The 18,186-nt window shown below is 43.9% G+C and overlaps 1 protein-coding gene across 8 annotated transcripts in view; it reads right to left on the minus strand.

The window, feature by feature from the left end:
* Positions 1-18,186, minus strand: part of LOC132382365 (zinc finger protein DPF3-like) — a 207,308-nt gene that overhangs the window by 146,763 nt on the left and 42,359 nt on the right. For 5 of the 8 annotated variants that reach the window (XR_009508304.1, XR_009508303.1, XR_009508302.1 and 2 more), the window contains exons 2-3: positions 3,017-3,177; positions 386-493 (exon numbers count right to left, since the gene is read on the minus strand). Coding sequence is in view for 5 of the 8 variants with exons in the window: in XM_059952493.1 (XP_059808476.1) it covers positions 386-493; positions 3,017-3,177 (269 nt within the window). In the remaining 3 variants the exon portion in view is untranslated. Of the gene's footprint in view, positions 1-385; positions 494-3,016; positions 3,178-3,296; positions 3,331-14,470; positions 14,515-18,186 lie in introns of those variants that run through there. The other 3 variants (XM_059952524.1, XM_059952533.1, XM_059952514.1) reach the window with 3 other exon arrangements.

The following is an 18,186-nucleotide window of genomic DNA, read 5'->3' on the forward strand; positions in this document are numbered from 1 at the left end:
CCATCCAGCGTTACTATCCACGCACCTGCCACTCTGGTTAAAGTGGTGGGAGCCTAGAAAGTCTCCTTTGAGCTTTTCCCCTTCTCATCTTAATTATGTGCCCTCTAGTATTAGATATTTCTACCCTGAATCTGCTCTGCCATTATTGGCAGGGATAGCACAGCTCCACTGCAAGTTCTCAAGATCTAACATCAGGTGAAAAGTTACAACCAAACTACTAACTTACAAATTTACCTGTCCCCCTGCCCCTTGCTCGTCTGGCAAAGTTAGCTGAACAGCCCATCCCAGTAAGTACACTTTGAAGTATTTCACAGCTCACTTTTGGAGTACGTACAGATAATCTCTACCAGCACCAGACTTGCGTGCTATGGTGAAAGAGACTCACCGAGCTTTATCTCACAAAGTCTCAGCCTGGGGTCTTCGGGAGGATGGAGACGCCTCTTCTTGCGCCAGCAGCGAGCAGGATAAGTGTACAACTGACCAGGAGCCAAGCCTATAAGATACAGTCCCCAAATTAGAGCGGAGTGCCTTTGAGGCAGACCATTACAAACTTATTCCAGATCATGCAGACTTTTCTTTAAGGCTGGGAGATTTCATACTCAGCTGTCCAGCTGGAAAGGACATACAAGAGTGACACAGACTTGCAAACACATTAGAGAGACACAGGCCGAGTCCATGGCAACCATCGACCCTGTATTCACTCCCCTACACGCACAGCAATCTGCACAGCTCACCCACCAATCCACCCAGAGGAAACCCGTGCAGCTACAGGGAGAACATGATACAGGTAACATCGGAGATCGGGACTGAACCTGGGCCTCCGAGAACATGGTACAGGTAACATCAGAGATCGGGACTGAACCTGGGCCTCCGAGAACATGGTACAGGCAACATCGGAGATCGGGACTGAACCTGGGCCTCCGAGAACATGGTACAGGCAACATCAGAGATCGGGACTGAATCCGGGCCTCCGAGAACATGGTACAGGCAACATCAGAGATCGGGACTGAACCTGGGCCTCTGAGAACATGATACAGGCAACATCGGAGATTGGGACTGAACCTGGGCCTCCGAGAACATGGTACAGGTAACATCAGAGATCGGGACTGAACCCGGGCCTCCGAGAACACGGTACAGGCAAAATCAGAGATCGGGACTGAACCTGGGCCCCTGAGAACATGATTCAGGCAACATCAGAGATCGGGACTGAACCTGGGCCTCTGAGAACACGGTACAGGCAATATCAGAGATCGGGACTGAACCTGGGCCTCCGAGAACATGGTACAGGCAAAATCAGAGATCGGGACTGAACCTGGGCCCCTGAGAACATGATTCAGGCAACATCAGAGATCGGGACTGAACCTGGGCCTCTGAGAACACGGTACAGGCAATATCAGAGATCGGGACTGAACCTGGGCCCCTGAGAACATGATTCAGGCAACATCAGAGATCGGGACTGAACCTGGGCCTCTGAGAACACGGTACAGGCAATATCAGAGATCGGGACTGAACCTGGGCCTCCGAGAACATGGTACAGGCAACATCAGAGATCGGGACTGAACCTGGGCCTCCGAGAACATGATACAGGCAACATCAGAGATCGGGACTGAACCTGGGCCTCCGAGAACATGGTACAGGCAACATCAGAGATCGGGACTGAACCTGGGCCTCTGGGAACATGATACAGGCAACATCAGAGATCGGGACTGAACCTGGGCCTCTGACAACATGATACAGGCAACATCAGAGATCGGGACTGAACCTGGGCCTCTGAGAACATGGTACAGGCAACATCAGAGATCGGGACTGAACCTGGGCCTCCGAGAACATGATTCAGGCAACATCAGAGATCGGGACTGAACCTGGGCCTCCGAGAACATGGTACAGGCAACATCAGAGATCGGGACTGAACCTGGGCCTCCGAGAACATGGTACAGGCAACATCAGAGATCGGGACTGAACCTGGGCCTCCGAGAACATGGTACAGGCAACATCGGAGATCGGGACTGAACCTGGGCCTCTGAGAACATGGTACAGGTAACATCAGAGATCGGGACTGAACCTGGGCCTCCGAGAACATGGTACAGGTAACATCAGAGATCGGGACTGAACCTGGGCCTCCGAGAACATGGTACAGGCAACATCGGAGATCGGGACTGAACCTGGGCCTCCGAGAACATGGTACAGGCAACATCGGAGATCGGGACTGAATCCGGGCCTCCGAGAACATGGTACAGGCAACATCAGAGATCGGGACTGAACCTGGGCCTCTGAGAACATGGTACAGGCAACATCAGAGATCGGGACTGAACCTGGGCCTCCGAGAACATGGTACAGGCAACATCAGAGATCGGGACTGAACCTGGGCCTCTGAAGTTGGGAGGCAGAACTCTCCTGAATGCACCACCACACCAGTTTACCCACTGAAGTAGAAATATCACTTCTTCCAAAGAGTTTGTAAGTGCCAGGTCCTCTGACCTACCACCACCCTTTGCTACCCTTGCTACACCTTTGCCAGCTTTAGTCCCCTGAATGTGCCAGAGAAAAGTATTACCAATCTTGTTTCTTCTGTTTAAAACTTGCCCATTTTTCAAACTATCCCAAAGAAGAATGGTTGCCCATTGTGTGGAAATAAATTTTTATTTACCAATTGCAGCGTGAAGTAGGTCTTTCCAGCCCTTTCTCAACAAATCTGATTAACCCTAAACTAATGAAGGGACAAGTTACAATGAATAATTAACGTAGCCATCGTGGCTCTGGACCGTGGGAGGAAGCTGGAGTACTCGGGGAAAACCCACGCATTCCACGGGGAGACATAAACACTCCTTACAGACAGCTCTGGGGTTGAACTCCAAACTCTAGAACTCCCGAGTTGAAAGAGCATTGCGCCAACTGCTATACTACCATGGCTCTATGACCACGGTGAATATCATGAACGGAACGAATGGCTGCATTATGCACTCACCTTCCAGCATACAAACAACACTCCAGCTTCCAGTTTGACAAAGAGCATTACCTGAGCCCCTGTGCCTCTTCTCCATCCAGATGTAGCAGTTGTTTTGAGCAACGCCAGTTTGCGAGTCCAGGAATGGGAGACGAACACTGCGCTCTGCACACAGTCGAGCATTGTAGTTACGGCAATGTTCAATAGCTTCCTTGTAGATCTGCTCCCCTAATCTGCAGAAACACGGTAGAATTTCATGCAGTGGAGAACTCTCTCATGCACGTGGAGTTTGACAATTGTATCAAACAAATCATTATGCTATATATAGTCTTGTATGAGACATAAAACATACATTCTCTGTTGTCGGTCCCCATTCGTCCATGATGTTGCTGCAGGCAAGTTTTTCAGCATACCTGTACTTCTCCATATTTGTACAGAAGACAATTAACTCTAGCTGAGACAAGCTAACCAAAAGGAAAGCGGGAAATGAGTTGACTGTGGCAGGGGAAGAAGACACACCATGGGAAGCATCACATTTTGGTACGGCAATGACTCTGTCTGAGATGTCAAGAAACCACAGAGCATTATGCAGAGTTGCGTCCACATAACAGGAACCAGCCTCTCCTCCATAGACTCTGTCTGCACTTCTCTCTGCCTCTGTAAGGCAGCCAAAATAATCAAAGACCCCACTCACATCAGAGGTTCAATGTTCTCCCCCTCCCACTGGACAGAAGATACAAAAGCCTGAAAGCATGTACCAGCTAGTTCAAAGGCAATTTCCATCCTGCTATTACTAGGCGACTGAACATGGGTCAAATGGATGACCTTACAGCACCCTACACTACACTTTCTCTGTTTCTGTAACACTTCTGTTATTGCTTCACCTTGTACTACCTCAGCGTGATAGAATGATCTGTATAGGTAGCATCAAGACCAATTTTTTCACTCTACCAGTCACATGAATTTAACTTAACAGTTTACTGGTACGTGAGCACTGAGAGATCTTCAATATTGACAAACTGCTGTTCTCATGTAATTTATGATGGCTTTTCTCAGTCAGTAATAGTTCAACTGTCGGAAGATTGCTGTGTCTCGAACCACACTCCAGGATAAATAATAACATCTGAATGAACACTCCAGTGTATGCAAGGGAAACGTGTTATCAGTCCAACAGAACCTCACGATGGTTACAGCCTTTGACGCAATCCTCAAGCTTTGCTCAAATTGTTATGCGTTTTTATCCATCAAAAACAGAGTTCCAACTCTACAATAAAACAGATTGTTGTGCGGTTTCAGCCGTCTGAGACCGCTACCTAAACATCTGAGACAGAAAATTGCTATCACAGAATTTTTGCTGCAATTTTTATTTTATTTCATTTTCAGCTTCCACCTCTTGATATGGCTTTGTGTCATGGGAAAAAAATCACAAGATTCTGCACTATAATTCAGACAAAAATGTCATTGTATAAAGAAAGAGGAGGAAACCCTCAAGTAACCTTCCGGCCTTTATTCTTCAACATACAAGGTCCACGTTACTTCTTGGAGCAGAGATCCCTACAAGAGGCCTGTGGACCCCAAGATGGGAACCTCTGGTTTAGAGAAAAGAAACAAAATCAAGATTACATGGAGTCAGTATTCTTACAGCTGAACCTCAAGAAGAGAATGAGGTTGTACTCACAGACTCCAGATTTCAAATTCAATGAAGGGCGTCATTACAAAAGTTTTAAAATCAGGCATGATGTATTCATGGGAATCTCCACACACAAAATCTGTACAATAGATGATTTGGAAGGATAGGCAGAAGGTGCAGAAATATCAAAATATAAAACCAGAAGGGAACACAAGACACCACAGATGCTGGAATCAAAAGCAAAAACTGACCTGCTGGAGGGATTAGGCAGAATCCATGGAAGGAAGTGGACAGGCGGTGTATTCGATTGAGACCCTTCATCTGGGCTTAGATATAGGGTCTTGATGTCCTGAAACACTGACCCGTGCTCTTTTCCTAGATGCTGCCTGGCCTGCTGAGTTCCTGCAGCCTTTTGTGTGTGTGGCTCAGACTTCCCGCATCAGCAGATTTTCTCTTGTCACTTCACTCCATAGATGCCGCCTGATGCACTAAATTCCACCAGCAGCTCGTTTTGTTTCTCTGTTCAGCACGTCAAGCCCATTTGAGTGGAACAAGGGAGAAAAGTTACTCTGCATAAATGCTGCCTGACCAGCTGAGTTCCTTCAGTATTCTGTGTGTGTTGAGAGAAATTATTGATGGGAGATTTCAAACATCAGCTGCACTCCAGGACAGAGAATAAACTATGAAATAACAGAGTCTTGCAAGAAATGTATCACAATAATTGTACGTGACTGTAATTTCCCTCTGGTTGAGACAAATTTACACTGTAGGCACAAGGAAAAATTCCCCTATATTCAGATGAGCCTCTTGGAACTATACATTGCAGAACTAACTAAGAAGAGTCTCGGCCTAAAACATCGACTGTCTATTAATTTCACAAATGCTGCCTGACCTGCTGAGTTCCTCCAGCATTTTGTGTGTGCAACTGAGAAACTTTTCACATAAAAGCTGGGCAAGCTTAATGAAGTAGGAGAACTTAAAGATTTCTTAGTAAAAGTCTTATAGGAAACAGTGATCATAACATAATTCAATTTTTTTAAGTGTGAAACTGAGCCTGAAGCCAATATCTTAAATAAAAATCGCAAGAAGTGATTGGATGGCACGTTTGGCTAAAGTGGATAAGAAAAATAGAACAGAAAGGGAAGATCACAAATAAACAATGGCAGACATTAAGAAAATATATAATTCTCATCAAAATTATATTCCACTGAGAAATTAGTACTCCAGAAGTAGAATTGACCATTTGTGACTATGAAAATGGCTGTGGCATTAATGACTGTGGTATTAATGGCAGGTGGTATTAAGTACCCCAAAAGTAGAACAAACCACTTGTGACTAAAGGAGTGGTCGATGGTACTAAAGTGATAGAATGTCAAGAAGATTAACTGGTGGGCCAGAAGGAATTTTCAATAACAATGAACAGCAAGTTTACTCATGTACTTTATTCTTGTTAGAAACAAAAACAAACCAAACATTTCTACATGTATAGAAATGAGGAAGAATGTCTCCAAGGATGAGACTGGGAGATGAGTGAAGAAAATTAGAAAATGGCAGAGACTTTCAACAAATGTTTTGCAACTGTCTTTATAGCTAAATATTGTAAAGGCAGTCCAATAATAATAAAAGAAATATGTGAGCAAAAGGGATGGAAGAACTTAAAACTATAACGAGAAAGAACATATTAAGTAAAGTCCTCTGAAGACAATAGCCTGTTTCCTGGTGTCTTGAAGCTAGCCACAGAGATGATGGACGATACTGTGTTTGGTAACTTCAAAACGTTAAATTAGTTGAAAGGAAGAGATGGGAATCCAGGGATATGGGTCTAACCTCGTGCTTACTTTCAGCGAGATGTGCACGTATCACATGACAGCATCAACAACCTTCGAAACTTTATCAGATTTTGAAAGAGTCCTAATGGACTGAAAATCACTGGAATCTATTAAGGACATTCAAGAATTCATAATTCAGCAGAATCCACAATTTCATAAGAGGAAAATCATGCTTGACAAATTTATTGAAGTGCGTCCAGGATGTAGCTGGCAGAGTAGACTAAGAGGAACACGCATATGCAGTATATCTGAATTTCAGGAAGGCATTTTATGAATTCTCAAGGCAAAGATTACTCTAAAAAGAGCTTAGAGTTGGGGAAATGGATTGAGGAAAGGCTAAACAGGGGAGAAAAAGGGATATATGGATCATTTTCAGGCTACAAGCTACAATTTGTTGGAGCAACAGAAAGTATTTTGGAAGAACTCTGTGGAGGGAAACGGACAGCTGAGAACCCTTTATCTGGACTCCAACATCTTGTGTGTTGCTCCGGATTCCAGCATTTACATTCACTTGGAAGCCACTGTCTCAGCAGTTTGCAATGTACATTAATAGTAATACCAAGTTTGCTGATAGTGCAAAGACCAACAGCAAGTTGGGAGGAGGATGAAAAGGGATCGAATGGGCAAAGAAGCAGAACTTGGAGAGATGTGAGATCATCCACTTTGCTAGAGAGAACAGAAAAACATTGTTTAAATGATTAAATAATGCTGCAGTAAGTAGGCGAGTGGTTGCTCTTCTGTACAGAAAGCACAAGGTTTGAATGCAGCACAACAAGTAGTTACGGTCATCAAGTTACAGAAAGACACAGTTTGCAAAGGACCCATCTGGCAGTGAATCAGTACTGAAGATTACCCACCAACCCACTTACACTCATCCCATATCAGTCCTACTTATTGTTAAATTCTCATTAACTCCTCCTCCCTGACTCGATCACTCTCCTACACTTACGGCAACATACCGCAGCCAGTCTATCAACTTACCAACCACACGTCTTTGGGATGTGGCAGGGCAGAGAGCTGGAGCACCCAGGGGAAACCAATGTGATCGCAGAGAGTCACTTGCAGTGGCCTTACAGATCTTAAAATGTTTCAAACTATTCTCCATCACATACATTTCAAAAAGGAATTACACTCTCTCTGAGCAACTGCTTGAATAGGCTCCATGTTGAACTTTGCTCTGTGATGAATAGTCTTGACTAAGTACAAAGTCTTGACTGTGCGTATATGCCACACAACTATGGGCCTAAAGAGTCCCAGGCTGCGCGATTATGAACCAAGACCAACGCATCAATATTTTCCCGTTGTTAAAACTTGCGAGATAAAATATATTATACTCGTCCATTGGACCTGTTGAAAATACATACATCATTCAGCCTCTGCAAAACTGCTCAACTTGCACACGAAACATAATTCTCTCTCAGTTTGAAGCTGTTGCCATACCATGTGTCCTGCATGGGTCGCATGGGAGCCATTCTAAAGGAGCTCGTTAAATAAACTCTCTTTCCCCACCCACCCCCCACCATCAGTGTAATTATTTTATAAGTATTCACCAGATGGAAGTTAATATGGAATCTGCTTTATCAAAAGTCTTCCATGATATCAAGCCACAAATAGACAGCCTCTCTGCAACAAATCCCAAAGATTAGGGACAGTGCTAACTTTTGCATCATGTCAGTCAAGCATTTCTGAGAAACTGTGTCAGATTCAAGGCCAATACCTTGGAAACAAGGGGCATCCAGTTATCACCTTACTCTCTACAAAGCCATTAACACACACACACAAGCACAGAGGTGTTCATAAAAGGTGCAACATCAATATTACAAAGCAAATTCAAAGTTCATGCAAAAAAAGCTCTAAATCTGACATTTAAAATGTACAGAAATGTGGGAAATACTCAGGTCAGGCAGTATCCATGGTATTCAGGATCCCAAAGCAAATTGCTGAAGTTGCTGGGCACCCTATTATGGTAATTGGCTTATTATTGTCAAGATAAGAGAAAAAACTGTTTTGCATTCTAGCAAGACAAATCACTTTGAACATATGTACATCCAGGTAGCGTAAAGGGAAAAACAATTGCAGAATGCAGAGTGCAGTGTTATATTTACAGAGAAAGTGAAATGTAGGTTGACAAATAATGTGCAATGGCCAGGACAAGGTAAGCTTGTCTTTGACATACAGGATATTTATTCAAGAATCTTGTAACAGTGGGCGTTCAACACAGACTAGAAGGGCCAAGATGGCCTGTTTCCGTGCTGTGATTGTTATATGAATAGAAACCAATTTGAGCAGAATGGTACATGTTTTTAAACTTCTGTATTTTCTGTCTGATGCAAGAGGGGAGAAGGGAGAGTGTCTAGGTTGGAAAGCATCTTTCATTATGTTGGCTGCTTTCCCAAGGCAGAAGGTGGTGCAAGACAGAGTTGATGGAGGGGAGGTGTGTTTTTGTGATGGAAAGTCCAATTATCTTACAATTTATTGCAGTCATGGTCAGGTTAGAACAAGCTTTTAGAGTCCAGATTTTTTTATCTGAATGTACAAATTTGTATTTACTGTTAACCGGCACACTTGCCAGATATCCTGCTGAAGGGTTTTGGCCCAAAACATGGACTGTACTTTCTTCCACAGATGCTGCCCAGCCTGCTGAGTTCCAGCATTTTGTGTGTGGCACTTGCCAGAATCTGGGCAACAGGAGAAGAAAGGGAAAGTTCCAGCTCTTGATTCAGCAGGAAGACAGCACAAGATTGCTTCACCCTCAGAGAACAATTGTTTCCCTGACAAAGCAGCTGTGCCCACTTGCCACCGGATAGTGATTGATTCAGGGCTAAAGGGCCATGTGACCTTTGTACCTCACATGTCACGTCCCACAGCTGTGTCTAACTATCATCGTGACACTCAATGGAATTAATGTTGCCAATTCTATGACTAACACATTGTGGGTCACTACTGATCAAAACTTTAACGAGACTTTCTATATAATTACCCAGCTATCTTGAGCAAATACCACCCAACTTCCCAGACCCCGTCACCACCTTCAAAGCTCATATCCGAACTGTGCATACTGTATACATCCTACCCTTAATTGACTCACCAAAATACCTAACACCTTGCATTTCATTAACCCAGCTTTCCATCCAATCTAGATCTTGCTGTAGCCTTGGACAACCTTCCCCACCAGCCAGACCACCACCAAGTTTTCCATTAATTATTCCCCAACCTATCCAAGTTATTTATTTACATCACACTAAGTACAAGGATCCCAGCAGGACACCACTGGTCACTGATCGGGAATTAGAAACGCATTGCTCCATCTGTCTCTGCTTCCCATCACTAAACCAAGGTGGTTCACCTTGGATCTCACGTTCCTTAACCTTCTGGATCAGGCTACCATGCAGGACTTGTCAAATGCCCTTCTAAAGCCCATATGTAATGTCTACCACCCTGCCGTCATTGATCTACGTAATTTCCTCCTGAAACAATGGAATGAAACTTGAGAGTCAGGATTTTCCCCACACAAAGCCAGGCTGCTCATCCCTACTCAACCCCTGAGCATAACTTCTATCCTAGAATTTTCTCCAGCCTTCCCCCTACTACTGATGTAAGAATCATTGATCAAGCATTACCTAAGCTATTCCTGCTGCTTTTATTTCTACGTGGCTGCTGAGGTTGAAAAAATCTCCAAAGGTCCCTGTCACCTTCTTCCTTGCTTCCTGCAATAACCTGGATAAATTTATTGAAGCCCTCAGCATTTATCCATCCAGCACCCCTGCACTTTCTTAATACTGAAATGCTCCAGACTGTCAGTCCGGCCCTAAACTTACTATCCTCAATGTCCTTCACCCTGACAAGTATTATTCATTTGGGATTATGCTGCAGTCCCCTTTGGTCTCACTCATTCCTGACAGTGCGAATGGTTCTGATATACGCAGCCACACAGCATGAAAACAAGCCTTTTGGTTGAACTTGACCACGAAATAATGCATCCAACCTATTTCCATCGGCCTATCCCTCTGAACTTGTTAAACCTTTCCTATTCTAAGTATCATGTGCCTTGGGATTCTCCTTAATCTTACTTACCAAAGACATTTCATGGGCCTTCTTAATTTCTTCATTGTCTTCTACATGCTCATGGATGCCAATTGTCTATAGCTGTCATGTGCTTATTTACATAGAAACATAGAAAATATGTGCAGGAGTAGGCCATTCGGCCCTTCGAGCCTGCACCGCCATTCAGTATGATCATGGCTGATCATCCAACTCAGAACCCTGTACCTGCTTTCTCTCCATACCCCCTGATCCCTTCAGCCACAAGGGCCATATCTAACTTCCTCTTAAATATAGCCAATGAACCGGCCTCAACTGTTTCCCATGGCAGAGAATTCCACAGATTCACCACTCTCTATGTGAAATAGATTTTCCTCATCTCGGTCCTAAAAGGCTTCCCCTTTATCCTTAAACTGTGACCCCTTGTTCTGGACTTCCCAAACATTGGAAACAATCTTCCTGCATCTAGCCTGTCCAATCCCTTTAGTATTTTATACTTTTCAATAAGATCCCCCCCTCAATCTTCTAAGTTCCAGTGAGTATAAGCCTAGTTGATCCAGTCTTTCTTCGTATGAAAGTCCTGCCATCCCAGGAATCAATCTGGTGAACCTTCTCTGTACTCCCTCTATGGCAAATCCTGCTTACATCTGCTTGTCAATACCTTTGTCACCCTATTCATACTATTCTTGCCTTTCACCCTTACCAGAACACACTGGCCCTGAACTACTGCCAATTCTTTGACAGTACTTCCATTTAATCTTTCATAAAACTATGTTGACTTGGTTTGATTATCTTCAGCTTTCCTAGATGATCAGTTATACCCTCCCCAACAGATCTAGCAAACTTGCCTGCAAGGATATTGGAGCAACATACACGAAATGGAAAAGAGTACAGTCAGTGTTTTGGCTGGAACCCTTCAGCAGGATTGGAGAAAAAAAGAGATGAGGAGTAGCCAGCTCAATATTGTGGGCCAACTGGTCTGTACTGTGCTGTATTGTTCTTTGGAGTCCCACTGAAGGGTCTCGGTGTGAAATGACAACGGTACTCTTTACCATAGATGCTGCCTGGCCTGCTGAGTTCCTCCAGCATTCTGTGTGTGTTGCTTGAATTTCCAGCATCTGCAGATTTTCTCTTGTCCATGCAAGGATATTTGTCTCCCTTGGGTTCAGGGGTAACCTGTTCTTTTGTACAGGTCACACTTTCCCAAGAGGAGATCCCAATGATCCAGAAATCTGAAACCCTGCTCCTTGTACCAATTATTCAGCCATGTATTCATATGCCAGATCATTTTATTATTAACTTCAGTGGTGCATGGCACAAGTAGTAATCCGGAGATTACTACCCTGAAGGTTCCGCTTTTCAGCTTCCCACCTAGCTCCCAAATTCTCTCTTAAGGGCTTCCTCGCTTTTCCCACTGGTGCCAGTTTGTACCAAGATTTCTGGCTGCTCACCCTCCCCCTTTAGAGAGCTACTGTATCCTCTATTACCTAAATATGGAGCAGATTTGGGTGCTAACAAGGTGGAGATTCATAACCTATACATAGTGTATAGGTATCGACAAAAAACTGTCTTCATCCTTTGTATCTGTTTTAAGCTGACGTAGAATCAGTCACTGTACATTGATCCTGATTATATTTTTCACTTCAAATCCCAGATCAATCTCTCCCTGGGCAAGTTAAACACAGACAAGAAAATCTGTAGATGCTGGAAATCTACTGTGCTGGAGGAACTCAGCAGGCCAGGCAGCATCCATTGAAAAGGGCACAGTCGACATTTTGGACCAAAATCTTTCATCAGGACAAAGTCAGACAAAGGTATGCATTCACTCACACACCATACATTGGTCAAAGAGGAAAGCAGCCTGGATTGTTGCTCCCCAATTATAATCAGGGGGATTCAAACTAAAGAAAACCAGAACAAGAAAGGTGAAGCAGCGAGAGCTCCCAAAACCACATGAGCTTCCATGACCATATTTTACTCACTATCAGTAATCCTGACCGTTTGGTTTGAGTCCACCTTCAACAGTTATTACACAACAACTTGGGTTCCCATTGATGAATGTAGTGAGATAATCAGATGTTTGATTGCTCCTTCTATGGATGAAGAGCAAATCCTGATATGCAACAGAACAATTTCTCCTGATATCATGAGCCCTTCAGGCCTGTGTGGCTAACCATAGAGCACTGGGCACCGAGCTTTCTAGAACACCTGTATTTCTTAATTGTTGTCTTAACTAGGGTTGTTAAATCCTTGTGCTTCCTGTTTAATCTTGTCAAGTTTACTTTGACTGGCATGGGTTTTCTGCATGCAGTAATTATTTAAAGCAGACTCCTGATTAGCACTTATTGTGGGGCCGTTGTTTTGAGAATGATTCATCTTGAGGTGACACTCGGTCGAGCCACCGATATTCTGTTGCAATTCCTCTGGATAAGCTCTTGTTTCCATCTCTACACGGGAGTCTGCCGTCCCTCCGGAGCTGGCTTCAGTTGTTGCCAATGCCTTCCATGACACCCAAGACCCCTACCATCACAGAAGTCAGGCATTTGATTCGACGCGTGTGATATCGAAAGCATTAGGATACACCCCCATAGCGGCTACAAAACTGAGATGAACTGGCATTAGAGGAATATGTAGACGCCATAACAGAACTCAATAAGGGAATTAGGAGAGCTGGGGGGGGGAACAAGGAAAATCATTGGCAAGTAGGAATAATCTATAAAATGCATATCCTTCACCACTTAGTGTCTCCCTTCAGTTGCCTCTGTTCCAAAGAAAGTAACTCCAACCCATCCAATCTTTACTCAATGTTCGTTTTCTACTCCTGGCAACAACAGTGTTAACATCCTCTGCATTCTCTTCAGTGGAATCACACTTTTCTTGAAATATGTTCACCAGAACTGTCCACAATGCTCAAGTCTGAGAGGTGTTGTATGTAATATTAGTATAAGATCCCTGTTCTTACTGTATACTCCTCCCTAGCCAGCTGAACGACATTCACTTATACTCGTTTGAGGTATTATTGTCACGTGCACAGAGTACTGTATAGTGAAAGCTTTTGTTTACATTCTGTCCATACAGATTACTTCATACAGAAGTACAAAAAGGGAGTAAAAAGAACAGAATGCAGAGTGTAGAGTTGCAGTTACAGAGAAAGTAATGTGCAGGTAGAGAAATAAAGTAAGGACCGGGATAGCAGAGCTCTGAAGTTCACCTTTTAGCTGATAGGAGCAGGATTGAACACCTTGAGCCTGGTAGCATGTGCCTTCAAGGCTCTGTATCTTCTGCCCAACAGGAGAAGGGAGAAGAGAAAATGACAGGGGTGGAAGAACTCTGGTCCTGAGGCAGAGGGGATTAATTGACAGGAGACGTATTACTTGTTCTGGGCTGCGTTCACAGCTCTACTTGAATTGTCCTGTACAGTTAAGGACTTGCAAAGGTCCTATGTTGCACCAAACCTCATCTCAATTATTATACATTCCTGTGTCTTGTTGCACATCCCCAAATTTATGGCTTCATACTTCTTTATAGGTAAAATTCTATTAAGCACTATTCTACCCAAATGAATCTGCCATCTGTCTTCTTGCAATTCAAAGCTTTCCTGCACACCATTGACTACATGGCCAATGTTTGAGTCATATGCTATCTTCTTTATTAAAAGCAATACATATAGACTGCAGAACTCAAGGAACCAAACACAAAACACTGTGGGAACAAAAAACGCCTATCAAGCAATGTCCATTGATTTCATTGCTAATTTTGGATCTAATGGGTTTTTAATCAAACCTGCTAAGTCAAAAGACTTCCTAAAGTTCTTTTAGACTAAAGTTGGCCCTCCTTATCCGCAGATTCAACCAACCGCGGATCGGGAAAACCCAGAAGTTCTCTCTCCAGCACTCGTTGTTTGAGCATGTACAGACTATTTTTTCTTGTCATTATTCCCTAAATAATACAGTATAACAACTATTTACATAGCATTTACATTGTATTAGGTATAAGTAATCTTGAGATAAATTAGAAGTACCGTACAGGCAGTCCCCAGGTTATAAACGAGTACCATTCCTGAGTCCGTCTTGATGTCAGATTTGAAGTAGGAACAGGTACATCCGGTATTATTTAGCGTCAGTTAGTCAAACACGTGTCTTTGTATATAGTATATATTTTACCTTTCTTTGCAAATAAAACACTTAAGAAATGCATGTATTTCAATAATTAAACCACTGCGTTGCTAGTGATAATTGTAGCTTTCATTGGGGCAGGTCTTTCACATGCTCCATTAAAATTGTTCCAATCGTTGACCGACTGTAGCCTACGCTTTTCCAATGACTGATAGCGTTTCACCTGTTTCCAATCGCTTTATTGCTTCCACATTATTTTTAATCATGATCATGACTATTTTCGGGAACAGAAACACTGCGGATTCAGAGCTGCGCCAGGTCCTAAAGTCCACCGCACTGTGACAGGTTAAATAAGGGACTTTAAGCATCCATGTTTTTTGGTATCAGCAGCGGGTCCTGGAACCAATCGCTCGCGGATAAGGAGGGCCGACTGTATATAAAATACATTGTCCTCATTGGCTCTCCTTGCATCAAGGAATGCAATCATTAGTCAGACACAAATTTCCCTAAAAGAGAAATTATGGAAATCATGAATGAAGCTTCCAGGGTGTCAAGGAAATCAGCTTTATTTCTCACTTGTATATCAAACTATGCATCAACGATAAACACAATCCAAAGATGTGCTGTGGACAGCCCGCGATGGTCATCATGCTTCCAGAGCCAACATAGGATGCTCGCTACATATCAACTTTAACCCGTACATCTTTAGAACGCAGAAGGAAACTGGAGCACCCAAAGGAAACTCACACAGTCAAGGGGAGAGCGTTCAAACTCCTAATAAACCTACGTGGTCAAGGGGCAAGCGTGCAAACTCCTAATAAACCCATGTGGTCAAGGGGCGAGCGTGCAAACTCCTAATAAACCCATGTGGTCAAGGGGCGAGCGTGCAAACTCCTAATAAACCCATGTGGTCAAGGGGCGAGCGTGCAAACGCCTAATAAACCCATGTGGTCAAGGGGCAAGCGTGCAAACTCCTAATAAACCTACGTGGTCAAGGGGCGAGCGTGCAAAGTTCTAATAAACAGACAGCAGTGGGAACTGAACATCGATCTTCCAAACGTTGGTGCTGTGAAGTCATACACTAACCACTACACTACTGAGCCACCCAGGCTGTTGTTGGATCAGCTTTGCTAGAAACATGTTGTGTCTAATTAAAGTCAGATCCCACAATATTTCATTGCTAACTATCAGGCAGCTTTGCAATTCATGAAGATGATTTCATTTGGGGTAATATTGCAGAATTTAATAAATCCCTAATTGAAGTAGAATTTCAAATTGCAAACACATGGAGCATTTGATTAGTTAAGATTAAAGTAATAATGCTATTAACTAAAACCAACATGCCTATTTAGGGATTCTTATTTGCATTCTGATTAATTTTCCTAAGCTTTTACAAAAATATTATGTTAACTCTAAAGAAAGTGAATGTGAAGCTTGATTAGCCTGCTGAGCTGGATGCACACTCAGAGTAGACTCGTTCGTTGTTAGCTTTGGTGTGTTAGAAGAGAATGGGGAATACTTTAAGGGAAATTTAAAATGAGATTAATGTTTGCTTATATGAGACAAGGGAAAATTCAGCTAGTTACCTTGAGTGATGCTTCACATGCTATGCTTCTAGGATCGCTGGTTTCATAATGTTTCTTATGTCCTCTAGCTTGGGAAGCTAAGAAAATAAAAATGGTTGTTAAATACTCTAGCTGCTGAAATACTGGTCTTGCAGACAAAGGAAATGGGATTTTAGTTGGACAGATTGCTCACTGTGGGATACAGTATGCTTGTGAAAAATCTGAGACTATCGTAATTATTGGACAGAGTATTATATAAACTATAATTAACTATCAGGTTGTTTAATTGAAAGAAGTACTTATTAAGGGAACTATCGAGTACGGAGAGGGCTGTTGAGGGAATGTTGAGCGGGGGAGGCTGTTGAGGGAACTTTGAGCAGGGGAGGGCTGTTGAGGAAATGTTGAGTGGGGAGGGCTGTTGAGGGAATGTTGAGCGGGGAGGCTGTTGAGGGAATGTTGAGCGGGGGAGGCTGTTGAGGAAATCTTGAGTGGGGAGGGCTGTTGAGGGAATGTTGAGTAGGGTAGGACTGTTGAGGGAATGTTGAGCGGGGGAGGCTGTTGAGGAAATGTTGAGCGGGGGAGGGCTGTTGAGGGAATGTTGAGTAGGGTAGGACTGTTGAGGGAATGTTGAGTGGGGGAGGCTGTTGAGGAAATGTTGAGCGGGGAGGGCTGTTGAGGAAATGTTGAGCGGGGGAGGGCTGTTGAGGAAATGTTGAGCGGGGGAGGGCTGTTGAGGAAATGTTGAGCGGGGGAGGCTGTTGAGGGAATGTTGAGCGGGGGAGGGCTGTTGAGGAAATGTTGAGCGGGGGAGGCTGTTGAGGGAATGTTGAGCGGGGAGGGCTGTTGAGGAAATGTTGAGTGGGGAGGGCTGTTGAGGGAACGTTGAGCGGGGGAGGGCTGTTGAGGAAATGTTGAGCGGGGGAGGGCTGTTGAGGAAATGTTGAGCGGGGGAGGCTGTTGAGGGAATGTTGAGCGGGGGAGGGCTGTTGAGGAAATGTTGAGCGGGGGAGGCTGTTGAGGGAATGTTGAGCGGGGGAGGGCTGTTGAGGAAATGTTGAGTGGGGAGGGCTGTTGAGGGAACGTTGAGCAGGGGAGGGCTGTTGAGGGAATGTTGAGCAGGGGAGGGCTGTTGAGGGAATGTTGAGCGGGGGAGGCTGTTGAGGGAATGTTGAGCGGGGGAGGGCTGTTGAGGAAATGTTGAGTGGGGAGGGCTGTTGAGGGAACGTTGAGCAGGGGAGGGCTGTTGAGGAAATGTTGAGCGGGGGAGGCTGTTGAGGGAATGTTGAGCAGGGGAGGGCTGTTGAGGAAATGTTGAGTGGGGAGGGCTGTTGAGGAAATGTTGAGCGGGGAAAGGCTTTTGAAGAATGGGATATTAAACTAAAGGGCTTTGGAGATTTCCTTCATGATATTGGGGACAGGCGCCTAATTTCTTTCCAAAGACCCACACATTCTCTCTTCCTTACTTATGATTAAATAATCACATATAGCTTTATCCTTAGTATCACTCATTCGTTTTTACATAGGGCAAGGGATGAAGGGATATAGACCACATGCATTTTAAATTGACATCACAGTCAGCACAAATACCATGGGTGAAGGGTCTGCTCTGGACTATGTTCTATCCCAGAGAGGCATTGTCCGAGAATGAAATACCTTCCATAGTGCAAATTGTACAGATGACAGAAGTCTTCAATTCAAGAAGAAAAAGCAATGTGCATTTTAACAGAAGGCAAGCTGTTTTATTTTTCATCCAAGCTAATTACTCTGTGTATTCAGCTGGTGTAGATAGTAGCAGAAGGAAAGCTCAATCTATTGAGCAGGTTCACAACAGGCAGCCTGTGGATTTCTTTAAATTAGGACGTATGAGCAACGGGAGAAGTGTTATTTTATTTCAGTACCTGGAATACCAGCAAGCGCCACTGGAATAGTGCTACGTAGGGAAGTCACATCATACTGATTGCCTCCAGTGTGCCATTACTTTCTCGAGGTGGAAAGGTCCAATGAGCAAAAGGACATGGCAAACTGTAATAAGTTTTAGATTTTCTGGAATGAGCTAAGAATC

This window comes from Hypanus sabinus, chromosome 2 (assembly GCF_030144855.1).
Source record: "Hypanus sabinus isolate sHypSab1 chromosome 2, sHypSab1.hap1, whole genome shotgun sequence".
Lineage (NCBI taxonomy): Eukaryota > Metazoa > Chordata > Chondrichthyes > Myliobatiformes > Dasyatidae > Hypanus > Hypanus sabinus.